The following is a 22,749-nucleotide window of genomic DNA, read 5'->3' as shown; positions in this document are numbered from 1 at the left end:
CTGCTAATGCCCCAATATAGCAACTCTTATGGTAAAAAAGACGTTTCAATCATTTCCCATCCAAAAGACATAATGTCAAATAAAGCACCCAAACATTAACCCATTAAGACCAGGAACGCATCTGTGTAATTTTAAGATTTCTTTGGCTATTAAAAAGTAGCTCATTGGCTATTAAAAAATAGCTCATAGCGCGGCACTCGGTAGATCTGCTATTTTTTTTTAAATCGTGATTTTTTTTTAGCAAATCTTTGAATATATTTGACATTTTTAACTCCAATCTGTGCTTCTGGGGGTCCCTGGAACAACATATTTTGAGATGGGGGTCCTTTGACATGGAAATATGGAAAAGTTGTTGCTATAACTGATATACAGTAGCAACATACTGTTAGGAATTAGAAATATTTTTAGATATGTATTTGGCCGCGGACCCCCATCTCAAAATGTTTTGTTCCAGGGACCCCCCAGAGGCAAAGATTTGAGTAACAAATGTTCGCTTAAAAATATATATATCTATTCAAAGATTTGCACACATTTTCAAGATTTTTAAAAAAAATAGCCCAAAAAAATCTAAAAATGACAGTGATGCGTTCCCGGTCTTAATTGGTTAAATAGGAAGAATAATCACATTTTAATCCAATCAAAGAGTAAATTTTGCTAATAATGTGTCAACGTGTGAGCCATACTGAGGTGAACTGAAATGTCTACGCCAGCCATTCCCACACGTTGTCGCCTGGCGTACATGAAAGCCATATCAGCGGGGGTGATTTTTGCTGTAGAGCTTTCAGACACAATTACTGTATGTTATGTTCCTGTGCCAGACGCCTTCACTGCACAGACTGCTCTGTTTAAATGCCCCGCTGGTCGCACACAAAGCTACGCAGAGATGATTGAACCTTCCTAGCTACCCATAAATATATACGTGTGTGTGTGTGTGTGTGTGTGTGTGTGTGTGTGTGTGTGTGTGTGTGTGTGTGTGTGTACCTGACTACTTGTATGCTATATTTTTGAGGGACAAAATGTCGCCAAAAGTATAGAAGAATTTCAGAAATAGACATTGTGAGGACAATTCTCCTTGTCCACTCAAGATAAATTGTTGTTTTTACAATTTTTTGTTGTTGTTTTAACAGGTTAGGATTAGACATTTAGAGGTTATAGTTAGGGGCGTGTGAGAGAGCGAGAGCGAGAGAGAGAGAGAGAGGTATGTATGTAAGTATGAGCTTGTAGATCTGAAATGTTTTGGAAAATTGTGAAAATTTGTGCATATCTTTGAATATATATTTTTTTAAAGCGAACATTTGTAACTCAAACCTTTGCTTCTGGGGGTCCCTGGAACAACATATTTTACAAATCTTCGCTTAAAAAATATATAATATTCAAAGATTTGCACAAACTTTCAAGATTTTTCAAAAATAGCAGATCTACAAGCTCATAGCGCGGCACTCTTTTAAGAAATCTTAAAATGACAAATGTATACACAGTATACAAAATAAGTTTCCAGATTGTACCTCAGCCAAGTGACTTAGTTTGCGATTTTGATTGCTCCAAAAGCAATGACAATGGCAGAAACCTTTCATGCACAACTCAGCTGTTTCGTTGACATTGCTCCACGCTGTCACCATATCATCATTTTCTTTCTCTGCTGGACTCCTACTGGTCTGAAGTAGTTGTAACAGCCAGCAAACGAAACTATGCCTGAACTCAATTTCAACTCGACTTCAACTTACTTTTACAACGTTATTATGCTGTAGCTCGCTAACGACATGTTGCTAACGCACGATTTGAACTTTTGCCCGTCAATTCTGAACGATGTATTTATTCAAATGTGACACGGCATTAGTCAGGGTGGCGCCATTACGTCAATTAACATATTTGAAACCTCATTAACCACATGTGTCTATTAGTTATTATCACGGCACTTTTAACCCTAATTTCCATGGCAGTGCGGCAGTGTCGTGCTTCGAATATCGCCGACGTACAAGCTCACACAACACCACGCGTTGTGAGAGCTTGTAGATCGGCTATTTTCGGCACCCCCTGGCGACACCGGTGCTCGACAAAGTATAAACCAAGCCCTAGACGCGAAGAAAGTTTTGCAGAGGATTCATGCAGTTCCACCGCATTACCATTCTGCCCGTAAAACTTATAATGTACAGTTAGTAGCAGACTTTTTTTTTTGGTTGGTTTGCATTGGCTCATTTCCATCACTGTAGGGGATCCTACCTTAGGCCCACGCGATCCTCTGGGGACGGACAGCCCCCCATCGGCCTGCGAAAAACAGCGGGAAGAAATCATCACCACAATGCAGGCACGTACGCCCCATACATCAGCTATTCACTTTGAGACTTTTCCACCGGTGCAGGAATTTAACCCATTAAGACCGGGAACGCATCTGTGTCATTTTTTGATTTCCATTCAAAAACAGCAGATATACAAGCTCAAAAATCACGAAAATGTGCGCAAATCTTTGAATGTATATTTTTTAAAGCGAACATTTGTAACTCAAATCTTTGCGTCTGGGGATTCTACATGTCTTCTAAATCCTAACAGTTAAAAAAAAAAACATGTTGCTATAATCAGTGGTTCTCAAACTTTTTCATGTCAAGGACCACCCAAAATTATATGTATTTGGTCGCGGACCCCCATCTCAAAATATTTTGTTCCAGGGACCCCCCAGTAGCAAAGATTTTAGTTACAAATGTCCACTTTAAAAATATATATATTCAAAGATTTGCACAGATTTGCAAGATTTTTCAAAAATAGCAAATCTACAAGGTCGTAGTGCGGCACCGAGCTTGTATATCTGCTATTTTTGAATAGCCGAAGAAATCTTAAAGTGGCACAGATGCGTTCCCGGTCTTAATGGGTTAAATTGGAATATATTGAATGTGTATGAACTACAGTCCACTGTGCGGTCTGAATACCGCATTGCAAATGCTGTATGGGCGCCGTGTTCAATACTTTAAGCACGACATCTTCAATACTTTCCATGTAGAAAGACAGAACAATAATGCTATGCCACACAAAAAAAGCCCCCTGATTGGGATTGAGGGGATACTTGTAAGCATTATTTACCGTTCACTTTCAAGAGAGGGACATTGATTTCTGTGGTCAGCATGTATTAGTGTTACAAGTCCTACATTGCACAATGTAAATTAGCCGTTCGGAAGTTAAGATTCGACCTACGGCAGCAGTTTTTCCAAGTTTGGTAAATAAATAAATATTAAGGATGTACTCATTCTCCCTGACAGAAAATACAACACAGGTTAGAAAAAAATCAAGGCATAATTTTGAAGATATGATCACCTGTCCACGCTTTCGTGTCTTTGAAATAAATTCAGACAATAGCCTGTGTCTGGATCGCTCCTTTGAAAAACTGTGTAAATTGGTTCTCTGATGACATGAAACCTGAATCCTTTGAAGGTATTTTTGGAAGAGAGAGAGACTGCTGGTAAATAATGGACATAAAAAAACAGATGGTGGACTCATTAAAGATGCCTGAGGACAAGGAAGCCATTTGCACCGGGCTCTCTGTAGCTGCACAGTAAACTCCTCGGTGTTCATATGACTCAGTATATACTGCAGTGGTTCTTCAAACTTTCTCATGTTAACACATTACCATATAACCTGCCATTCACGGTTATATCTGTGAATTCAAATCAAACCGTTATCTGCCAATCACGGATATGTCCGTGATTATAAAAAAAACGTCCAGAACCCAAGATAACGTGATCCGAATATTTACTGCTCCATTCACTTCCTGGTTAACTTATTACTTTAAATCCTGTATCTCGGCTCCTGTGTAACTTTTTACTATGTATTTTTGGCGAAACATGCTATTTTTAACTGGGTATAACAAGAGAACGGGATGTTTTTTCACGGAAGCACAGTGATTTCCTCCGTGATTAGCAACCATCAGGAGATCGATCATACTGGAGATAAAAAAGAAATAAAAATTAGCCAGAATGCTTAAAAGTGCTGGCAGAAGCTACCTGCCAGCATTAGAAAGCCACTGGCAGTGAATGTGTTAAAGGGATACTTCACTTTAGGGCCGGGGAAACATTTAAAAAATATATTAAAAATAAATGAAAAAAGTTATGGAAAATTCATGGCCCCCTCACGCATTAGTAGGACACTCTAATGCGTGAGGGGGCCATGAATTTTCCATAACTTTTTTCATTTATTTTTAATATTTTTTTTAAATGTTTCCCCGGCCCGAAAGTGAAGTATCCCTTTAAGGACCCCAAAAATTATATTATATTTGGCCGCGGACCGCCATCTAAAAAGCGATTATGCCAGGGAAGGGACAGCCCCCATAAGAGAAGATATGTCTTGTTAAATAAAAATATGAAAAATAACAATCCATTATCTGAGGAATTTTCTTGATTCTAACTACTCCATCTAACTATATACCCACTACCCAGAGTGCTTACTGGCCTATCTGAAATACACACCCACGCACACGCACACACGCACAAACACACACACACACACACACACACACACACACACACACACACACACACACACACACACACGCTGTCTCTCTCTGACAGAATGCCAGATTAGAGGTGTCATTTCCCCAGCAAACCTGCGGGAATGCCGTGTATGCCTGTCACAAGTATTACATAATCTCCTAATCGCAATTATTTTAGCATAAATCAGATATTTTCCAAAAATAGCAGAAATAGCAGATCTACAAGCTTACAAAACACGTGACGTGTTGTGTAAAATGAAACCAAATGGGTTCATTTTACACTCTCAAGAGTTAAAGATCTATAAGGGTCCATTTTGGTTACCATCTTTCCATCATTTAGCTGGGGACCACCTGGAACCCCCTCAAGGACCACTGGTTGAGAACGACTGTCCTAATTGAATATCAAGCCAGTTTGGCAGTGGCCAGCCAAGTACCAAGATTAAGTCAAACAAACACTACAGAAAGGCAAAAAGTGTGATCGTTTTTACATTACATTTTTACATTACATTTTCTATTATTCTTTGAAAAAACTATTTCCACAGTTTTAACAGATCAAAGCTGATCGAGTTTCAGGTCTCAAGTGAAGTTCAGTCTTAAAGCAGTAGTTCACCCAAACAAATCTATCAATTAGGCCTACACGCAATTATTGGCTTAAGACAAACAATTGAAATCTCCATGAATTCAAGGCTTCATGGGGTGTGTAACTGATAGAAAATAAGTAATTTTTTGGATGAACTACTCCTTTAAACCAGTCAAGTCAGCCACAAGTCCTGATTTCCATTACATATCCAGCTTGTCAGCCTTACTTCCTCCGTCTCAGCATTACCTCTTTGTCTTCTAGAGTAAGTTACAATCTTTTTGGCACTGACGAAATTTGAACATTTAAGAGCTCTGGGGGCACCCAGAGCTCTTAATTTTGGGTAAATTGTTTGGGTGAACTACTCCTTTAAAACAGTCAAGTCAGCCACAAGTCCTGATTTCCATTACACGCCCAGCTTGTCAGCCTTTTACTTTCTCCGTATCAGCATTACCTCTTTGTCTTCTAGCGTGAGTTACAATCTTTTTGGCACTGACGAAATTGGAACATTTTAATAAACTCAAAATTACTTCCACAAAATTAACTTTCTCACCAACAGACGACAGAACTCGAAACTTCCTCGTAATCTACACACACACACACACACACACACACACACACACACACACACACACACACACACGCACAAACACACGTGCGCGCACGCTGCCCTTCTGTCCCCATCTAACTCTCATTTCCACCGAGCAGAAGCACATTAAAAAGGTTTAAACATTCAGGCTGAATGCGACCTTTCCCTTGTTACTCCGCGCAACTGAGCACATTATCTCCAACGTGATGATGAGTAGGTCCGCTGTCACGCTTAATGTGCAGTTTAGCGCTTCCGAATACAAACAAACATGATTGTCCGATGCCAGGGTAGAGTACTTATTTGTGATTGAATGGTGGGAGTGCGGGGGTTGTCAAACCAAGACCGAGGCCTTGGGTTGCACAAGCTGTGGTGTTTGTCCGTAATAAATGAACGCTTCCATATCGTCCGCTGTCGGGAGGAAACCTTGTATGTCCAAAAAACGGTACTTTTCAGGAAATGGGAAAAAAATTACCTAGATGGTCACAAGCTACATGTAGGTAGGAGCCACCCGGTCAACGAGTTATTGGCTTAGGAATGCGAAAAAAAACTAAAAGATCTGCAGAAAATACGTATTTTTTCATATTTTTTACCAGGTTGAAAAACCTGGTCTAAATCTACACTCGCTAGTCGTGACTGTGTTCGGCCACTGTATGTAACTCTATGGTAAGTGGCGCTGTTGCTCAGTGTCCTCTCAGAATATGGGATCTAAGAACGTTGCCATGTTTAGTGAGAGAAATAAGCAACCATTATGGGATCTAAAAACGTTGCCATGTTTCGTGAGAGAAATAAGCAACCTGGTATATATATTTTTTTAATATCTTGTTTTCATTTAATACGTTTGATTGGTTCAATATTTATAAAACCCACAGACCATTGTCACCTTCAAAATGTTTCTTAAGAAGTGAAAGTAGCAGATCTACAAGCTCACAATGGTGTTTGTGAGTATAGGGCATTCATTCACGGGAAAAAAAAATGAAATACGGAGATACAAGGTTTCCGCCTGACAGCGACGATAATGCAAAGCCTGCTCCATAAAAGAGAGAGAGTGCCTCAACAGCTATGAGACCCAGAATGGGAACGGATAGGTGATTACCCAGGCTGAGGTTATCCAATGGTGGATGAGTTAACCCATTAATACCTGGAACGCATCTGTGTCACTTTTAGATTTCTTTAGGCTATTCAAAAATAGCAGATATACAAGCTCATAGCGCGGCACCGAGTGCCGCGCTACGAACTTGTAGATCTGCTATTTTTGAAAAATCGAGGAAAAAAAAAATTGGGTTTTTTTTTCAAATTTTTTTTAGGATTTAGAAGACATTTCTAGAATCTTCTCAGGTCTTAAAGGGTTAATGGTATTGCATCTCCATAATGTCCTGGCAGCCATGGCAGCTGGTGGGAGGTGGTCCCGCGTTCAGCGTGTCTGCTGCCGTCCCAGCTGTTTACACATGATCTATGCGCCGTGTGTCCACGCTGAATTTAGTGTGTGATGTATGTGTGCGGGTGGGTGGGTGTGTGTGCGCTCGCGCGCGTGTGCGTGTGTGTGTCCAAAGTCGGTCCCAGGGGTGAATCGTAGCACGAGGACAGATTATTTATGGCCCGCCAGTAATAGTCATGTGAAATTCATACACTGAAGTCTCCGAGTGCTTTGAAATTAACCCGGGCAGATAGGTTAATTCCCAGTAGAATTTGTAAGGATTCCTAACAGCTTGTTCCTTGTGAGAAAGACTATTTTTTTTATTTTTTATTTAATTATTGTTTTTATATATATATTGTTTAATTGTAGAGTCCTTTTCACACCCGGTGACATTTATTTGGCTATGATGTCATTCAAACATTTTTTGAAGAAAAAATAATCGGGGGGAAAAAATCGAGGATCGTTTTGAATCTGGAAAAAAAAAACGTTTTTGAATCGAGAATCGTTTGTTTTGAAAAAAATCTGAATCGTGACCCCCAGAATCGAAATCGAATCGAATCATGAGATTTCAGAAGATTCACAGCCCTAATAGCATGTGAAAAAAGGCTGTAAAAGGCTCAATTGTTTTGGTTTTGTTCACAGCACAGATGAGTGGCTTACATCTGGTTACACTGCCAACAAAAAACACAATGGATAATGCACTGTAGTTAAATAAAATTGTTGTAATGCGATGCATTTGTATAATGTGACCGTTGTTACGGTCCAAATGTACAGTGGGACAGCAGATGTAGTCAGCCCTATCATATTTTAATATTTTAACCCATTAAGACCTGGAACGTATCTGTGTCACTTTAGATTTCTTTGGCTATTCAAAAATAGCAGATCTACAAGCTCATAGCGCGGCACCGAGTGCCGCGCTACGAGCTTGTAGATCTGCTATTTTTGGGGAAATGTGTACAAATCTTTGAATATATATATATTTCTTTCTTCATTTTATATACAAAAAAAAAATCTAAATATTTTGTAGAATCGGAACCTCAGGTCTTAATGGGCTAAACAATGTCCTCCTTTGAAAAAAAAATTGTCACCGCCTGGCGTACAGTATGTGTGTTCCTATCCAAACAGTAGCCTATGTCTTGAGCAGTACTTTCTTGGATACAGTAATAGCTGCATAGCCCGGAGCTTCGTGGCAGAAGCTAACAAGGTCAGATGAAGATGCCTCTGTAACCTCTCTATCTAGTACCCACCAGAATTCCAGGTCCAGACTCTCCAGGCTCGCCCTTAAGTCCAGGTAGGCCCGGGGGTCCCGTCACACCCCCAGAATCGCCCTGTAGACAGACAGACAGACAGACAGTCAGACAGTCAGACAGACTGACAGACAGACAGACAGATGTGGCCTAGAGGCTATATAGCTCATAGCTAGTCTCTCTCTCTGACAGAATGCCAGATTAGAGGTGTCATTTCCCCAGCAAACCTGCGGGAATGCCGTGTATGCCTGTCACAAGTATTACATAATCTCCTAATCGCAATTATTTTAGCATAATCAGATATTTTCCAAAAATAGCAGAAATAGCAGATCTACAAGCTTACAAAACATGTGACGTGTTGTGTAAAATGAAACCAAATGGGTTCATTTTACACTCTCAAGAGTTAAAGATCTATAAGGGTCCATTTTGGTTACCATCTTTCCATCATTTAGCTGGGGACCACCTGGAACCCCCTCAAGGACCACTGGTTGAGAAAGACTGTCCTAATTGAATATCAAGCCAGTTTGGCAGTGGCCAGCCAAGTACCAAGATTAAGTCAAACAAACACTACAGAAAGGCAAAAAGTGTGATCGTTTTTACATTACATTTTCTATTATTCTTTGAAAAAACTATTTCCACAGTTTTAACAGATCAAAGCTGATCGAGTTTCAGGTCTCAAGTGAAGTTCAGTCTTAAAGCAGTAGTTCACCCAAAGAAATCTATCAATTAGGCCTACACGCAATTATTGGCTTAAGACAAACAATTGAAATCTCCATGAATTCAAGGCTTCATGGGGTGTGTAACTGATAGAAAATAAGTCATTTTTTGGATGAACTACTCCTTTAAACCAGTCAAGTCAGCCACAAGTCCTGATTTCCATTACATATCCAGCTTGTCAGCCTTACTTCCTCCGTCTCAGCATTACCTCTTTGTCTTCTAGAGTAAGTTACAATCTTTTTGGCACTGACGAAATTTGAACATTTAAGAGCTCTGGGGGCACCCAGAGCTCTTAATTTTGGGTAAATTGTTTGGGTGAACTACTCCTTTAAAACAGTCAAGTCAGCCACAAGTCCTGATTTCCATTACACGCCCAGCTTGTCAGCCTTTTACTTTCTCCGTATCAGCATTACCTCTTTGTCTTCTAGCGTGAGTTACAATCTTTTTGGCACTGACGAAATCGGAACATTTTAATAAACTCAAAATTACTTCCACAAAATTAACTTTCTCACCAACAGACGACAGAACTCCGACTTCCTCGTAATGTACCTGCTCGTCATTTTTCTTTTTTATTTCATTTTCGTTTGATCGTATTTTATTTATTTCTCATTTTGACAATGAACTCTGCCCGTGGAAGCGGTAACTGTCTCTTTGATCAGAACGTGAGTAACGATAACAGAGATGACAAAGTATAATGGAGGGAAACGCGATGAGGGATGACGGTGTACTTTTAAGTGTATTTCTCTACCCGGGGGAGCGGAACGGGCGGGGAACTCTGGTGGGTGGGGCAGCTTGAATAATAATCCCTATATTATGACAGGTGCCAGAACCCTATCAAACAAGCAACTTGCTTAACCCATTCGATCCGGGGGAACGCATCCGTTTCATTTTAAGATGTCTTTGGGGCTATTCAAAAATAGCAGATATACAAGCTCATCGCCATGAGCTTGTAGATCTGCTATTTTGAAATATATCTTTGAAATATATATATTTTTATAGCAAACATTTGTAACTCAAATCTTTGCTTCTGGGGGTCCATGGAACTATGAGCTTGTAGATCTGCAGTTTTTTGAAAAATCGTGACATTTTTTGCAATATGAATATATATTTTTTAAAGCCAACATTTGTAAAATATGTTGTTCCAGGGACCCCCATGAGCAAATATTTGAGTTAAAAATGTAAAAAAAATACATATGTATTAAAAGATTTGCACGAAATGTTCACGTTTTTTTTAAATAGCAGATCTACAAGGCGCGCTACGAGATCTGCTATTGTTCAATAGCCCCAAAGTATAAAATGGTTATAGCTCAAATCTAAAATGACTACAGATGCGTTTCCAGGATTGAATGCGTTAACGCTGCTTCCACTGGCACAGATTCTTTCGGGAAGTCCTGCAGCACAAACTAATTTGTGTATAAATAACAGAGTGAGTCGAGAGAGAGAGACGTCAACCATGACAACGTAAAGTTGCGGCGTGATTGAAAACAGCACAGCTGGGTTAGTAATCCTGAATATCTTCACAAAACCTGTCTTGTTCGACCTGTCATGAAACAAGCAGAGCTTCATGTCGTTGCTGTCGGGCGGAAACCTTGCATCTCCATATTTCTAACGTTTTTTTTTGTTTTCTTTTCTGGTAAATGAATGCCCTATTTCGATGTGGGGCGAAAGTGTGGTGCAAAAGAAGCTAAAGTAGCCGATCTACAAGCTCACAACGCGTTGCGTTGCGACGCATAGTGAGTTTTGAGATCTGCTGCCTATTTTTTGCTGTTAGTGAACATTTTTGCAGTGGTGTAAAGTAACTAAGTAAAAACTAAGTTTTACTCCACTACAATTATTTGAAAACTTTACTTACCGTATTTTCCGCTCTATAAGGCGCATCTGAGTATAAGGCGCACCTTCAATAAATGTATTATTTTCATATATAGGGCGCACCGCATTATAAGGCGCATCCACACTATAAGGCGCACTGACGGTGCGGCTTATAGTGCGGAAACCAAGGGAACCAATATTGATACATATATAAGGCGCATTGGATTATAAGGCGCATCCGCACTATTGGCGCACTGACGGTGCGCCTTATAGTGCGGAAAATACGGTACTAGTTACTTTGTAGATTTTGATTATTATTACAAAACATTCAATACCCACTTCAGCCCTATATAGCCTACATTTTGGCCATTTGAAAATAGCCGATCTACAAGCTTGTGAGCTTGTAGATCTGCTATTTTCAAAAGATTTGTATACATTGGAAAACTTGAAATGGGACATTCTGCATAATGAATACTTTCTACTTTTGGTACTTTAGTATATTTTGATACCAATACTTTTGTGCTTTTACTCAAGTAAATGTTGAATTCCACACTTTTACTTGTAACAGTATTAGTGTATTTTTACATTGCAGTATTGATACTTTTACTTGAGTGAAAAAACTTTTTCCACCACTGCATTTTTGGAAGTGAAAGTGATTAAGTCTGTCAGTGGGTTTTATAAATATTTAACCAGTGTCAAGTATTAACAAGAGCTCATATGAGTACATGATAGCTACATTGGATCTGGTGGAACACAGGTCCTTTTTTTTCGTTTAGGACATGCAAGGTTTCCACCCGACAGCAACCATGTTTTTCCTTTTTTCTCCCACCGACCTCTGAGGTGAGAACTCCATTTTGAAGACTATATAGTCTATGGTACCAACCTTCTCTCCTTTCGGCCCGTCTCCCCCAGACACCCCTGGTTCAGACGGTGAGCCCTGTAAACAGAGGAGGAGAACAGAGACATCTATATCACCATGCACCTTCATCCTCTCCTCTCACCACACATTTATCTCCTCCTCCTCCTCCTCCTCCTACTCCTGGCCGCTTCAGCGGTCCGTCCTGTTCCAACATCGTTTCCCTACGCCAGGATTTATGAAACGCTCCTCTTTTTCCCTCCCTTGCTTTTTGAATAACCCATTAAGACCTACAAATGGCCGATTCCACAAAACGCCTTCAAAAACCCACTAGTTCTTTCAAGGCTTTTCAAAAAATGTTTCAAAAATAGCAGATGTACTAAGCTGTACAACACACTGTTAGGATTTAGATTTTCTTTTTTAGATATGTATTTGGCCGCGGACCCCAATCTCAAAATGTGGGACCCCCCCAGAAGCAAAGATTTGAGTTACAAATGTTCGCTTTAAAAAATATATGCATTCAAAGATTTGCACTCATTTTCACGATAAAATAAATAAATAGCAGATCTACAAGCTCATAGCGCGGCACTCGGTGCCGCGCTATGAGCTTGTATATCTGCTATTTTTGAATAGCCAAAGAAATCTAAAATGACACAGATGCGTTCCCGGATTGAATGCGGGTTCACCTGCTGACTCACGTGCTGTGAGCTTGTATATCTGCTAATTTTTGAATAGCCAACTGCTAAAATCAAAAAATTACACATATATGCTTTCCCGGTTTCAATGGGATAAAGACAGATGCTCATTACTGCAGCAGGTGCCGAGAACAGATTGGGGCCTCTGCCTCTGTTCCCTCACATAAAGGGATCAGATTTGCCTCTTTCCACTAATTAATTCCTAAATTTGATTACCGATCGTCTGTCGAGAATTTTGGGGGTATTTTTGGAAGTTTTCCCTCACCCTGATATAATACAGTAGTATGTATGCTAGGGCTGTGACAGTTAATTTAACTAATCGATTTAATCAAAAATACAAAATTATCGACGATTTAATAAAATAAAAGATTAACTCTTTCAGTGCCAAGAGTATTTTCATAAAGTACTCCCCCAGTGCCAGCAATTTGCGGTTTTCTTTAAATTTTGTAATTTTTCATTCAAATAAATGATCTGATTGGGTTTTTAAACCCATAATCCAGTTCTACCAGTAGAGAGCAACGAATCGACACATTGATGACCTCGCTGGCTCACTCACCCCCTCCCAAACAGGCTCACGTCATATCCGGTCGTAACCGGATGTTGACATTTTCGACAACGTTGATCGGGCTAAATTACGATGCGATACACGACTACGATGACTGATCGTCACCCAGACCAAAGAGAGTAGACGTGGACCTCTCCGTTAGCTTTTTATACCGTGTGAAAAACCGTGACTTTCCCTATTCTGGCCGAAAATCACCGGAGAAAAACAACGTGACCCGGAAATGAATTTTTTTTTTTTTACATCCGGCTCCGGGTGAGTCTGAAGGAGTCAGGAAGCGAAAGTGATCATGAAAAATACACAGAATAGCGCGACTACAGTCAAAAGTAAAAACTCGGGATTTCTCGTGCTGGCACTGAGGGTACTCGGGAAAAACTCGGGATATCTCGGGGCGTGGCACTGAGAGAGTTAATAATCGATCCCTATTTCAGGCATGCCATAATAGGTGAACATTTCCCCAAAAATGTACAAATTGTGAAAATACAAATCAACAAGTTCACAATTAACAAATTGTGCTGATGTGAGCTTGTAGCTCAGAATATCAAATAACGCTAATCAATGCGTTGATATTAACCCATTAATACTGTACCTGGAACGCATCTGTGTCACTTTTAGATTTCTTTAGGCTATTCAAAAATAGCAGATATACAAGCTCATAGCGCGGCACCGAGTGCCGCGCTACGAGCTTGTAGATCTGCTATTTTTGATAAATCGTGAAATTTTTTTTTTAAATTTTTTTCCCGAAAAACTGTTAGGATTTAGAAAATGTTTAGAAGCGGCCTCAGGTCTTAATGGGTTAAAACAACTTGATTATTTGATTAATCGAAAGGCAATAGAATAAATCACAGAGAAATCAATCGATTGTTGGCGTCGCAACGTATTAATTCATCTCCCTCTTTCTATTTGGCAGGCGCCGTTGGGGAATACAGGAACCAGCAAGGTGGCAGATAAAGCAATGAGTGGAAGCAAGGTTTGACACGCAGCTGAAAGCTAAAGTTGTGTCTATTCTTACCGGTTCTCCAGGGAGTCCTGGGAGCCCAATGGTGCCAGGTGGTCCTTCCCTCCCCTGTGAAAGTGAGAGAGAGAGAGAGAGAGAGAAAAAAAAGAAGAGATCCAATACTTTGGTTTTATTTATTCTTGTTGTTTAGTAGCCTCGATCTCCAGGCTTTTATTGCTTAGTTTTGCTAAAAAATAAAAGCCTGGCCCAACTATAGCCTGTACTGGGTATGAGGAAGTGTTTCATTTCCCAACCAACCAGAGTGCAGTGGGCGTCGCTCGTAATGTTGTGTTAACGGGGCGGGGGTTGACGGACAGATCGGTGAACCAATGGGATCAGGCGCCGTCTCTCGCCGGCTCTATACACACGCCCCTTTATACACGAAATCAGGAGGGTTGCAGCAGGCTAGTTGTTTAGTAGTCGCGGTGCAGAAGCTTTCAGTGTTAGCCCAGCCAGGTACGCTGACTGACTTCCAATTGACTTTTTAATTAGTAGTCTTAATTGGCTAAGTTTCTGACCCTGCTGCTGCTACAGGCTTATTAATCAGCGATAATTCATTCATGCCAAATATGTCATCATGCCGAGTTAGCGGTTCTAGGTGTACATGTATGTACACACAGTATTTCAGATAAGGACTCGTCTCCAGGTTAACTCATTCACTGCCACAATTATTGCTGGCCGCGTTTGCCCACTGCCAGAGATTTTTCATCGAAAAAAAAAAGTACTCAGGAGCCGAGATACAGAATTTTAAAGTTTTAAGTTAACAAGGAAGTGGATGGGAGTCTAGATCTTTAAACAATCATATCTCCTTGGTCTTTGGGTCAAATTTGAAACAAAAACAAAAAAAAACGTTTTTTACGTCAGTGGCAGGATTGGTAAACGGGAGAAATTACGTTTTTTACGTCAGTGGCAGTGAATGAGTAAGGTCTTACTCAGGATAGATTGTTTAAAAGCATCATTGTCTCTCAATGATTAAAGTCCTCATGCAGAGGTGCTTTCCTGCATACTGCCATGGAAAGTGTGATTTAACTGTTTTCAGCAACTTTCACCGTAGATACAGAGCATTCTTCTCAGTGCAAAAAAAGGTCAAAAATAGCAGATCTACAAGCTCATAGCGTGGCACCGAGTGCCGCGCTATGAGCTTGTAGATCTGCTATCTTTGAAGAATCTTGAAAATGTGCGGAAATCTTTGAAAACTGAATGTATGTTTTTAAAGCGAACATTTGTAACTCAAATCTTTGCTTCTGGGGGGTCCCTGGAACAAAACATTTTGAGATGGGGGTCCGCGGGGCCAAATACATAATCTAAAAATATTTTCTGAATCCTAACAGCATGTTGCTATATCAGTGGTGCTCCAACTTTTCCATGTGAAACCCCCAAAATGACATGTATTTGACCGCAGACCCCCGTCTCAAAATATGTTAATCCAGGGACCCCCCAGAAGCACAGATCGGAGTTAAAATGTTCACTTTAAAACATATATATATATTCAAAGATTTGCACACATTTTCTAAAAATAGCAGATCTACAAGCTCATGGTGCTGCGCTATGAGCTTGTAAATCTGCTATTTTTGAATAGCCAAATAAATCTTAAAATGTAAAATGATGCGTTCCTGGTAGCGGTGTAACGATATAGTAACTGCATCGAAAAATCGATTTAAATTTTCAACAATCCACTATATCGATATGCAAACAGCAAAATATCGTATCGTTTGACTTTGTATCGAATCGTTTTGCAATGCAAATAATCAATTTTATCGATACTAAGCACTTTTAAGAATAAAAAAGAGAAAGAGGGGTTTATATCCAGTATCCAGGTATTTATTTTTCACACAGAATTTTTGGGTAAATAAATAAGTTACTATATCGATTTTAAATCCTTGAATCGAATCGTATCGTTCTAAATTAACCTGTCCAGTATCGTTCATGTATCGTATCGACTAAATCACTGAATCGAAACGTATCGTATCGTTCTAAATGAACCTGTATCGTTCATGTATCGTATCGACAACCAAGTATCGTGATATATATCGAATCGTTGTTAAAACGTATCCTGGTCTTAATGGATTAACATATGCTCTAACCATGCGCCGGCCCGCAACCCAACTGACAGTAACGTTTACACTCACCTCTGGTCCTGGGTCTCCTTTCAGGCCTGGAAGACCAAAACTTCCCTTTAAACCCCCACAAGAAGGATGAAGAGAGAGAGAGAGACAGAGGGACCAAAAGGAAAAGAGAGCATGGCGTTTTAATTGAAGGTTTGTTAGATCCACATTTACAGAATACAGGTACAACATGTTCCACTGTCACATCTATATATACTGCTATTCCCTCTGTTCTCAGGGGAGGCAGATGCTCAGTCTGTAGGGACTTGGAGACATGAGGGCAGTGGTGGAAAAAAAAGTACTCACATTGTTTTACTTCAGTAAAAGAATCAATACTGCGATGTAGAAATACTCTGTTACAAGTAAAAGTCAGGAATTAAACATTTACAAAAGTATTGGTATCAAAATGTACTTAAAGTACCAAAAGTAGAAATTAAGCACTCATTATGCAGAATGTCCCATTTCACAAGTTTTCAAATGTAGAAAATGTAAAAATCTTTTTAAAATAGCAGATCTACAGATTTTCAAACGGCCGAAATGTATATAGGGCTGAAGTGGTTACTGCAAGTTTTGTAATAATTATCAAAATCTACAAAGTAACTGGTAACTAAAGCTGTCAAATAATTGTAATGGAGTAAAACTATAATATTTGCATCTGAGATGTAGTGGAAAAGAAGTAAAAGTACTGAAAATTTGAAATACTACAGTAAAGTAAAAAATCACACCCTGTGTGAAGTGGGCGGTGTCTTGCTAGCTAATCACAATACTGAATGGAGTCGATCAATCATGTACAAAGGATAAATACATTTATTGAAACACTCTTTATGATGGACAAAACCATAACTTGAAAAAAACCAAATTTTGGTTTTTTTCAAGTTATGGTTGCTTATATAGGGCTATGCACATGTGTCATGTGACACTGGCCAATCACAGTCCTGAATAGGCTGTGATTGGCCAATCACAGCGCTGGATAATTCTACTAATTTCCTGGGCCCAGATCACAGCGCAGGAAAATGTACATTTTTCCAAATCTCACTTATAGGGGCGGTTTCACCGCCCAAAAAATAAATATGCAAAATATGTAAATGCACTTAGTTACTTTACACCACTGCTGGAGGGCGACCGGTTCAGGTCCAACACAGACAACAGCATGTGAGTGTGAGGACTGGTAGCTGGAGAGGTGCCAGTTCACCTCCTGACTGGGTAATGCAGAAGTGCCCGTGAGCAAGGCAGCGAACCCCCTAACTGCTCCCGGACGCCTTTATGTGGCCCATAAACTCCACCGTATACACCTCTACACATGTTATTTAAACCACTGTTTCCTGTGTGGCACATTTTTTCTGGGTCGTGAGAAAATGTCCCCATTTTTTATTCCTACATTTAAAAAATATATATATTATTTCAAAAGATTTAAAAGAAAAGTTTAAATAAATAAAAGACAATCTCAACTATTAAAAACTACTTTTCATCAATTAAAAACAATTAAAAAAAAATCTAAAGTATTTAATAAATAATAAACAATATCTTTTAAGACACTGAGAAATTGGCAGATATAGGCTACAAGCTCATAAAGTGTGTGTGTGTGTGTGTGTGTGAGTGCGTGCGTGCGTGTGTAAAGTTGAAAGAAAAAAAGAACTCCCCCACGGGGATTAATAAATGTAATCTTCTTTATTACTACTGTATATGATCCTCTATACAGAGAGATGTGGTATGTATGGAACACAGAATAGTCCATTAGCCAGAGTTATCTTCACGCTTTAGGCTCTGATTATCTATAATGACATCGAGACAATGTGAACTCCATACAGCACTACACTTACACACACAACAAAAGACATGTAATATGTAGGGCATAGCACAGTGAGGCGGTCATTTATTGGTCCATTTATTGGTCCTGTAGGGCATTGGTTCTCAAAGTGGGGTACGGGGACCCCAAGGGGTCCTTGGGGGGATACCAGGAGGTCCCCAGCAAAATGTGTCAATAAATCGTCCCAATAATTGTAACAATTTTTTTCCATAATTTATACTTTGGCTATTCAAAAATAGCAGATCTACAAGCTTATAGATCTGCTATTTTTGAAAAAATCTCGAAAATGTGAGCAAAATCTTTAAATCTTTTTTCTTTTAACTCATTGACTGCCAGAGTTAAAACCTCGTTCATAGCAGCCCTTGCCAGCGATTTTCGTGTTTTTTTGTTTCGTTATTTTGTTATTTAATTCACATATAGAAAGTCAAGCTTGACACTTGAATCGTTTTGATCGTTCCACCACTAGAGAGCAGCACATACCAAGCTTGATCGCCTCTCGATCACACTCGCCCCCTCCCAGACCCACTCACACAGTGAAACACATGAACCGGAAGTGAAATGTCTCACATTCTGTGATCGGCGAAAATTACTTTGTGATACACAACGGGGATGACTGTTCGTCACCCAGACCATAGATTATAGGAGGGGAGGTCTCCGATCGCTTTTCATAGCGTGTGAAAAACCGTTTGTTTCCCTATTATGGTCGAAAATGACTGGGGGGGGAAATGTAAAACCGAAAACGGAACCCAAGTCATGGAACCGGATGCAGTGGTGGTTGAAGTAAGTGGAACCTGAAACTTAGCCTGGTTCATAACAGAATAGCGTGATCAGAGCATAAAGATCAATAAAGACGTTAGATCGCATTAATGCGATCCTGGCGGCCAAGCGCGCTATTTATTAGATCGCGTTAATGCGATAATGGCGGCCAATGAGTTAAAGGCAAACATTTTTTTACCACAAATCTTTGCGTCAGGGGGTCCCTGCCCTGGCACAACCTGTTTTCAGGTGCAGGGTTCCGCGGCCACATACATATCAACGTGGGGGTCCTTAGGACAAAAGAGTTTGAGAACCACTGCTGTAGGGGTTTATTGTGCAATAATAACCACCTCTGCTTATTACACAGCTACTTACGAGCAACAATATATCGATGTTTTGGCGCATAACGTCGATTAAAAAATTGCTTGCAAGTTTCAGCTTCTATAGCAATGTAAACAGAGTCTGTTATTCAGAAATAACACACCACAGAATAATGCTGTGACGGACCAATCAGAATGGAGCATTCAACAAAGCTGTGTAATAAACGGTATTATTACGTACAGTAGCTTGCATTTATTTGGCTCTTTTGAAGGGAGTGATAAAAACTGATATCAGACTGAAGCTATAGAGCACTAGCACCAGTGGTGTAAAGTAACTAAGTACATTTACTCAAGTACTGTACTTAAGTACAGTTTTGAGGTATTTTTGCTTTACTGGAGTATATCCAATTTTCAGTACTTTTACTTCTACTCCACTACATCTCAGAGGCAAATATTGAGCTTGCACTCCACTACAATTATTTGAAAACTTGAGTTACTAGTTACTTTGCAGATATACATCATTATATTATAAAACATACATTAACCACATTCGCCCTATTTTATATAGGCTATTTGAAAGGCAGCTATTGAACAGCACTCAGGGAGCAGTTGGGGATCGGTATCTTACTCAAGGACACTTCGACGGGCTGTCACGATCATGTCATTTTTATTGACGATTTACTGTCATACACATGATTGTGATTAATGATTTAACTGTTTTTGGCATAACATGTTTGGGTATTTTTACTTTAGTATTGCATAATATTTTCAATTTCCAATTTTCTGTATATTTACTTTACTTCTATTCCACTAGAGGCAAATATTATACTTTTTGCTCCTCTACAATTGTTTGAAAACTTTGGTTACTTTGTAGATTTTGATTATTATTACATTGTGAGCTTGTAGATTTGCTATTTTCAAAAGATTTTGTTTCATTTTATACATTTGAAAACTTGTGAAATGGGACATTCTGCACAATGAGTACTTTCTATACTTCTGGCACTTTTAAGTACATTTTGATACCAATAGTTTTGCACTTTTACTCAAGTACACTTTGAATTCCGGATGTATTACTACATTGCGGTATTGATACTTATACTCAAGTAAAAAAAAATAATGGAGTGCTTTTTCCACCACTGTCTATATGTGCACGAACAGCGTTAATAGCTGGCCCAGAAACCTGATTCATTCAGTGTGTGTGGGGCGCCCAAAGCATCAGACTGTAGCGGCATCCATCATCTATCTGTCAAACACACTCTGCCACGCTCCTCCAAAGCTAAGAGGTTACCTTGAATCCTACAGGTCCTTGAGCTCCTTTCTCACCCTGCAGAAGGTACAACAGACACAACAATGCCATCCATCAATGTACTGTACACACACACACACACACACACACACACACACACACACACACACACACACACACACACACACACACACACACACACACACACACACACACACACACACACACACACACACACACACACACACACACACACACACACACAGACACACAAAGCCCTCTCGTTGCTGAAATAAGTCGAGGAAGGGTCTGAAAACGACATTTGTGGTCAAATAGTGTTGACGCCTGCTGTGTTCATTTTGAGAGCACATTTTGGTGTTGTTTTGATCATAGTCTTTTGAATAGAATTCCATTTACCGTAATTTCCGGACTATAAGCCGCTACTTTTTTCCCATGCTTTGAACCCTGCGGCCTATACAACGGTGCGGCTAATCTATGGATTTTTACAGCTAACGGCCACTAGGGGACCTTATAAATCTATGGATTTCACACCTGCGGCCTATAGTCCAGTGCGGCTTGTATATGCACACATTTGTTTTTTTCCCTAAATTTGGCTGGTGCGGCTTATATTCAGGTGCGTTTTATAGTCCGGAAATTACGGTAGTTTTAGTCATATTTTAGTCAACTGACATCTTTAGATTTAGTCTAGTTTTAGTCGACTAAACATCATTAGAATTTAGTCGACAGATCTACAGTTGATTTAGTCTACTAAAATGTATTTTTGGTACAAGGTTTCCGCCCGACAGTGAGGATATACGGAGACTAAAAGCAAACTCCACATTTCAATAGCAGACGCTGTCCATACGTTCTCATTGCCCTAATTAAACGTCACCATTGCAATGGTCGATGCCGTATTAAAACGATGAAAACAGTACTTTCCCCCCGTGTAAAATGTTGTGTTGGAGAATAAAAATCAATAGTGAATGTATGATATGTCTGGTAGAACTGTTACCTGGTCTCCCTTCTGGCCTTTCTCCTTATATTCATCATCCTACAGGAGAGAAAACACACAGTAGCAATCTTATCGAACTGCGTACATACTGTAGGCTACTTTAATCATCTATTATACTTAACAACCATTTACACCCTATATGCTTCATTCAGGGGTCTGTACTTAGCGCCCCCCCCCCCTCTAAACCAAAGCCCAAAGCCCTGAAAATAACATATCTACAAGCTCACAATGCGTCGCAATGTGACACCTTGTGAGCTCGTAGATCAGCTATTTTTTTGCCAAATGCTTTCCTTCTTTTGGCAAGTGTTCGCCTATTACGACATCATATTCAATAAGCACATGAAAGCAACGATATGAAAATGTTTCAATTTGGTAATTTTGTTCACATGCTTACCGGTGAAGAGATCTGTCTTAATCCATGCGCTGTCATCACCTAAGAGTCAAGAAAGGGAAAAGGTGATCTTATTTATATGTGTGTGTGTGTGTGTGTGTGTATATATATATATATATATATACAGTAACATTTCACCAGTAATACAAAAAAAAATCAGCTCATACAAACAAGGTAAAATAGAAGCACCGCACAGCCCATCCAAACTCACATACCGGTACACACACACACACACACACACACACACACACACACACACACACACACACACACACACACACACACACACACACACACACACACACAGTTGTGAGGACATCAACAAAATAAATTAAAAAAGCAGAAGAATAACAGGTGTACAACAAGCTCACAACAACACGTCGCAGTGCAATGCGTTGAGACCGGTGCACTAAACTGAAGTATAATTTAGGCCTAGATCCAACACCAAACTCTAAAGCTGACCACTAAATGCCTAATCCTAACCCTACCTGAACCTTTTCTGGCCTCTAAACCTCACTATGCTTAATATTCAAATTGTACTATACTTGTGAGGACATTTGGCCCTCACAAGTATAGTAACACACACACACACACACACACACACACACACACACACACACACACACACACACACACACACACACACACACACACACACACACACACACACACACACACACACACACACACACACAACTAGAATGACTCCACCACTTCTCACCTGTGTCTTATTTCGATTGGTTACGGCCAGCGTCAGAGACAAACATAAATCACTTTTTGGAGATAAGAGTGTTTTCAGAACAGATTAGATATTGGGTGGTAAGGTCAGTGGCGTGGGACTTTAAAAACAACAGTTTAAAAGCAACATGGCAAAGAGGGGCTGACACCAAGCGACTGAGGTCTGCTCGGCAACCCATCACTGTCCCGGCCCTCACGATAAATCAGCTGGGCTCCCATGTGCTCAGGCTGAGCCAATGTATCAACATTTGAGCTGAGCAAAGCAATCTGGACTGTTAAATTACATTTGTGTCTGCGTTCCATCCATAGACCGTAAAAAGAATATGGACAGCGTCACGCCATCGGTTTCTACAGACCGTAAATGAAGACCTATTTTGCAGCGATTTCAAATCCTCCTCCTTTCTATATCCGGTTGATATCCGGTCCGAAATGCAGAC

General features: G+C 39.9%; 1 protein-coding gene across 1 annotated transcript in view; it reads right to left on the bottom strand.

Moving 5' to 3' along the window:
• LOC308099849 (uncharacterized protein) overlaps positions 1-22,749 on the bottom strand; it is a 266,481-nt gene that overhangs the window by 64,610 nt on the left and 179,122 nt on the right. The window contains exons 23-30 of the mRNA XM_080448669.1: positions 21,578-21,616; positions 21,184-21,222; positions 20,214-20,249; positions 16,067-16,111; positions 13,953-14,006; positions 11,711-11,764; positions 8,302-8,382; positions 2,221-2,265 (exon numbers count right to left, since the gene is read on the bottom strand). Of these exons, the coding sequence (XP_080304795.1) occupies positions 2,221-2,265; positions 8,302-8,382; positions 11,711-11,764; positions 13,953-14,006; positions 16,067-16,111; positions 20,214-20,249; positions 21,184-21,222; positions 21,578-21,616 (393 nt within the window). The remainder of the gene's footprint in view (positions 1-2,220; positions 2,266-8,301; positions 8,383-11,710; positions 11,765-13,952; positions 14,007-16,066; positions 16,112-20,213; positions 20,250-21,183; positions 21,223-21,577; positions 21,617-22,749) is intronic.

The sequence above is a fragment of the Gymnoscopelus braueri genome, assembly GCF_963280865.1.
Source record: "Gymnoscopelus braueri genome assembly, chromosome: 14".
Classification (NCBI taxonomy): domain Eukaryota; kingdom Metazoa; phylum Chordata; class Actinopteri; order Myctophiformes; family Myctophidae; genus Gymnoscopelus; species Gymnoscopelus braueri.
The sequence above is the reverse complement of the archived record's forward strand: the minus strand, read 5'-3'. Positions and strand labels throughout refer to the sequence as shown.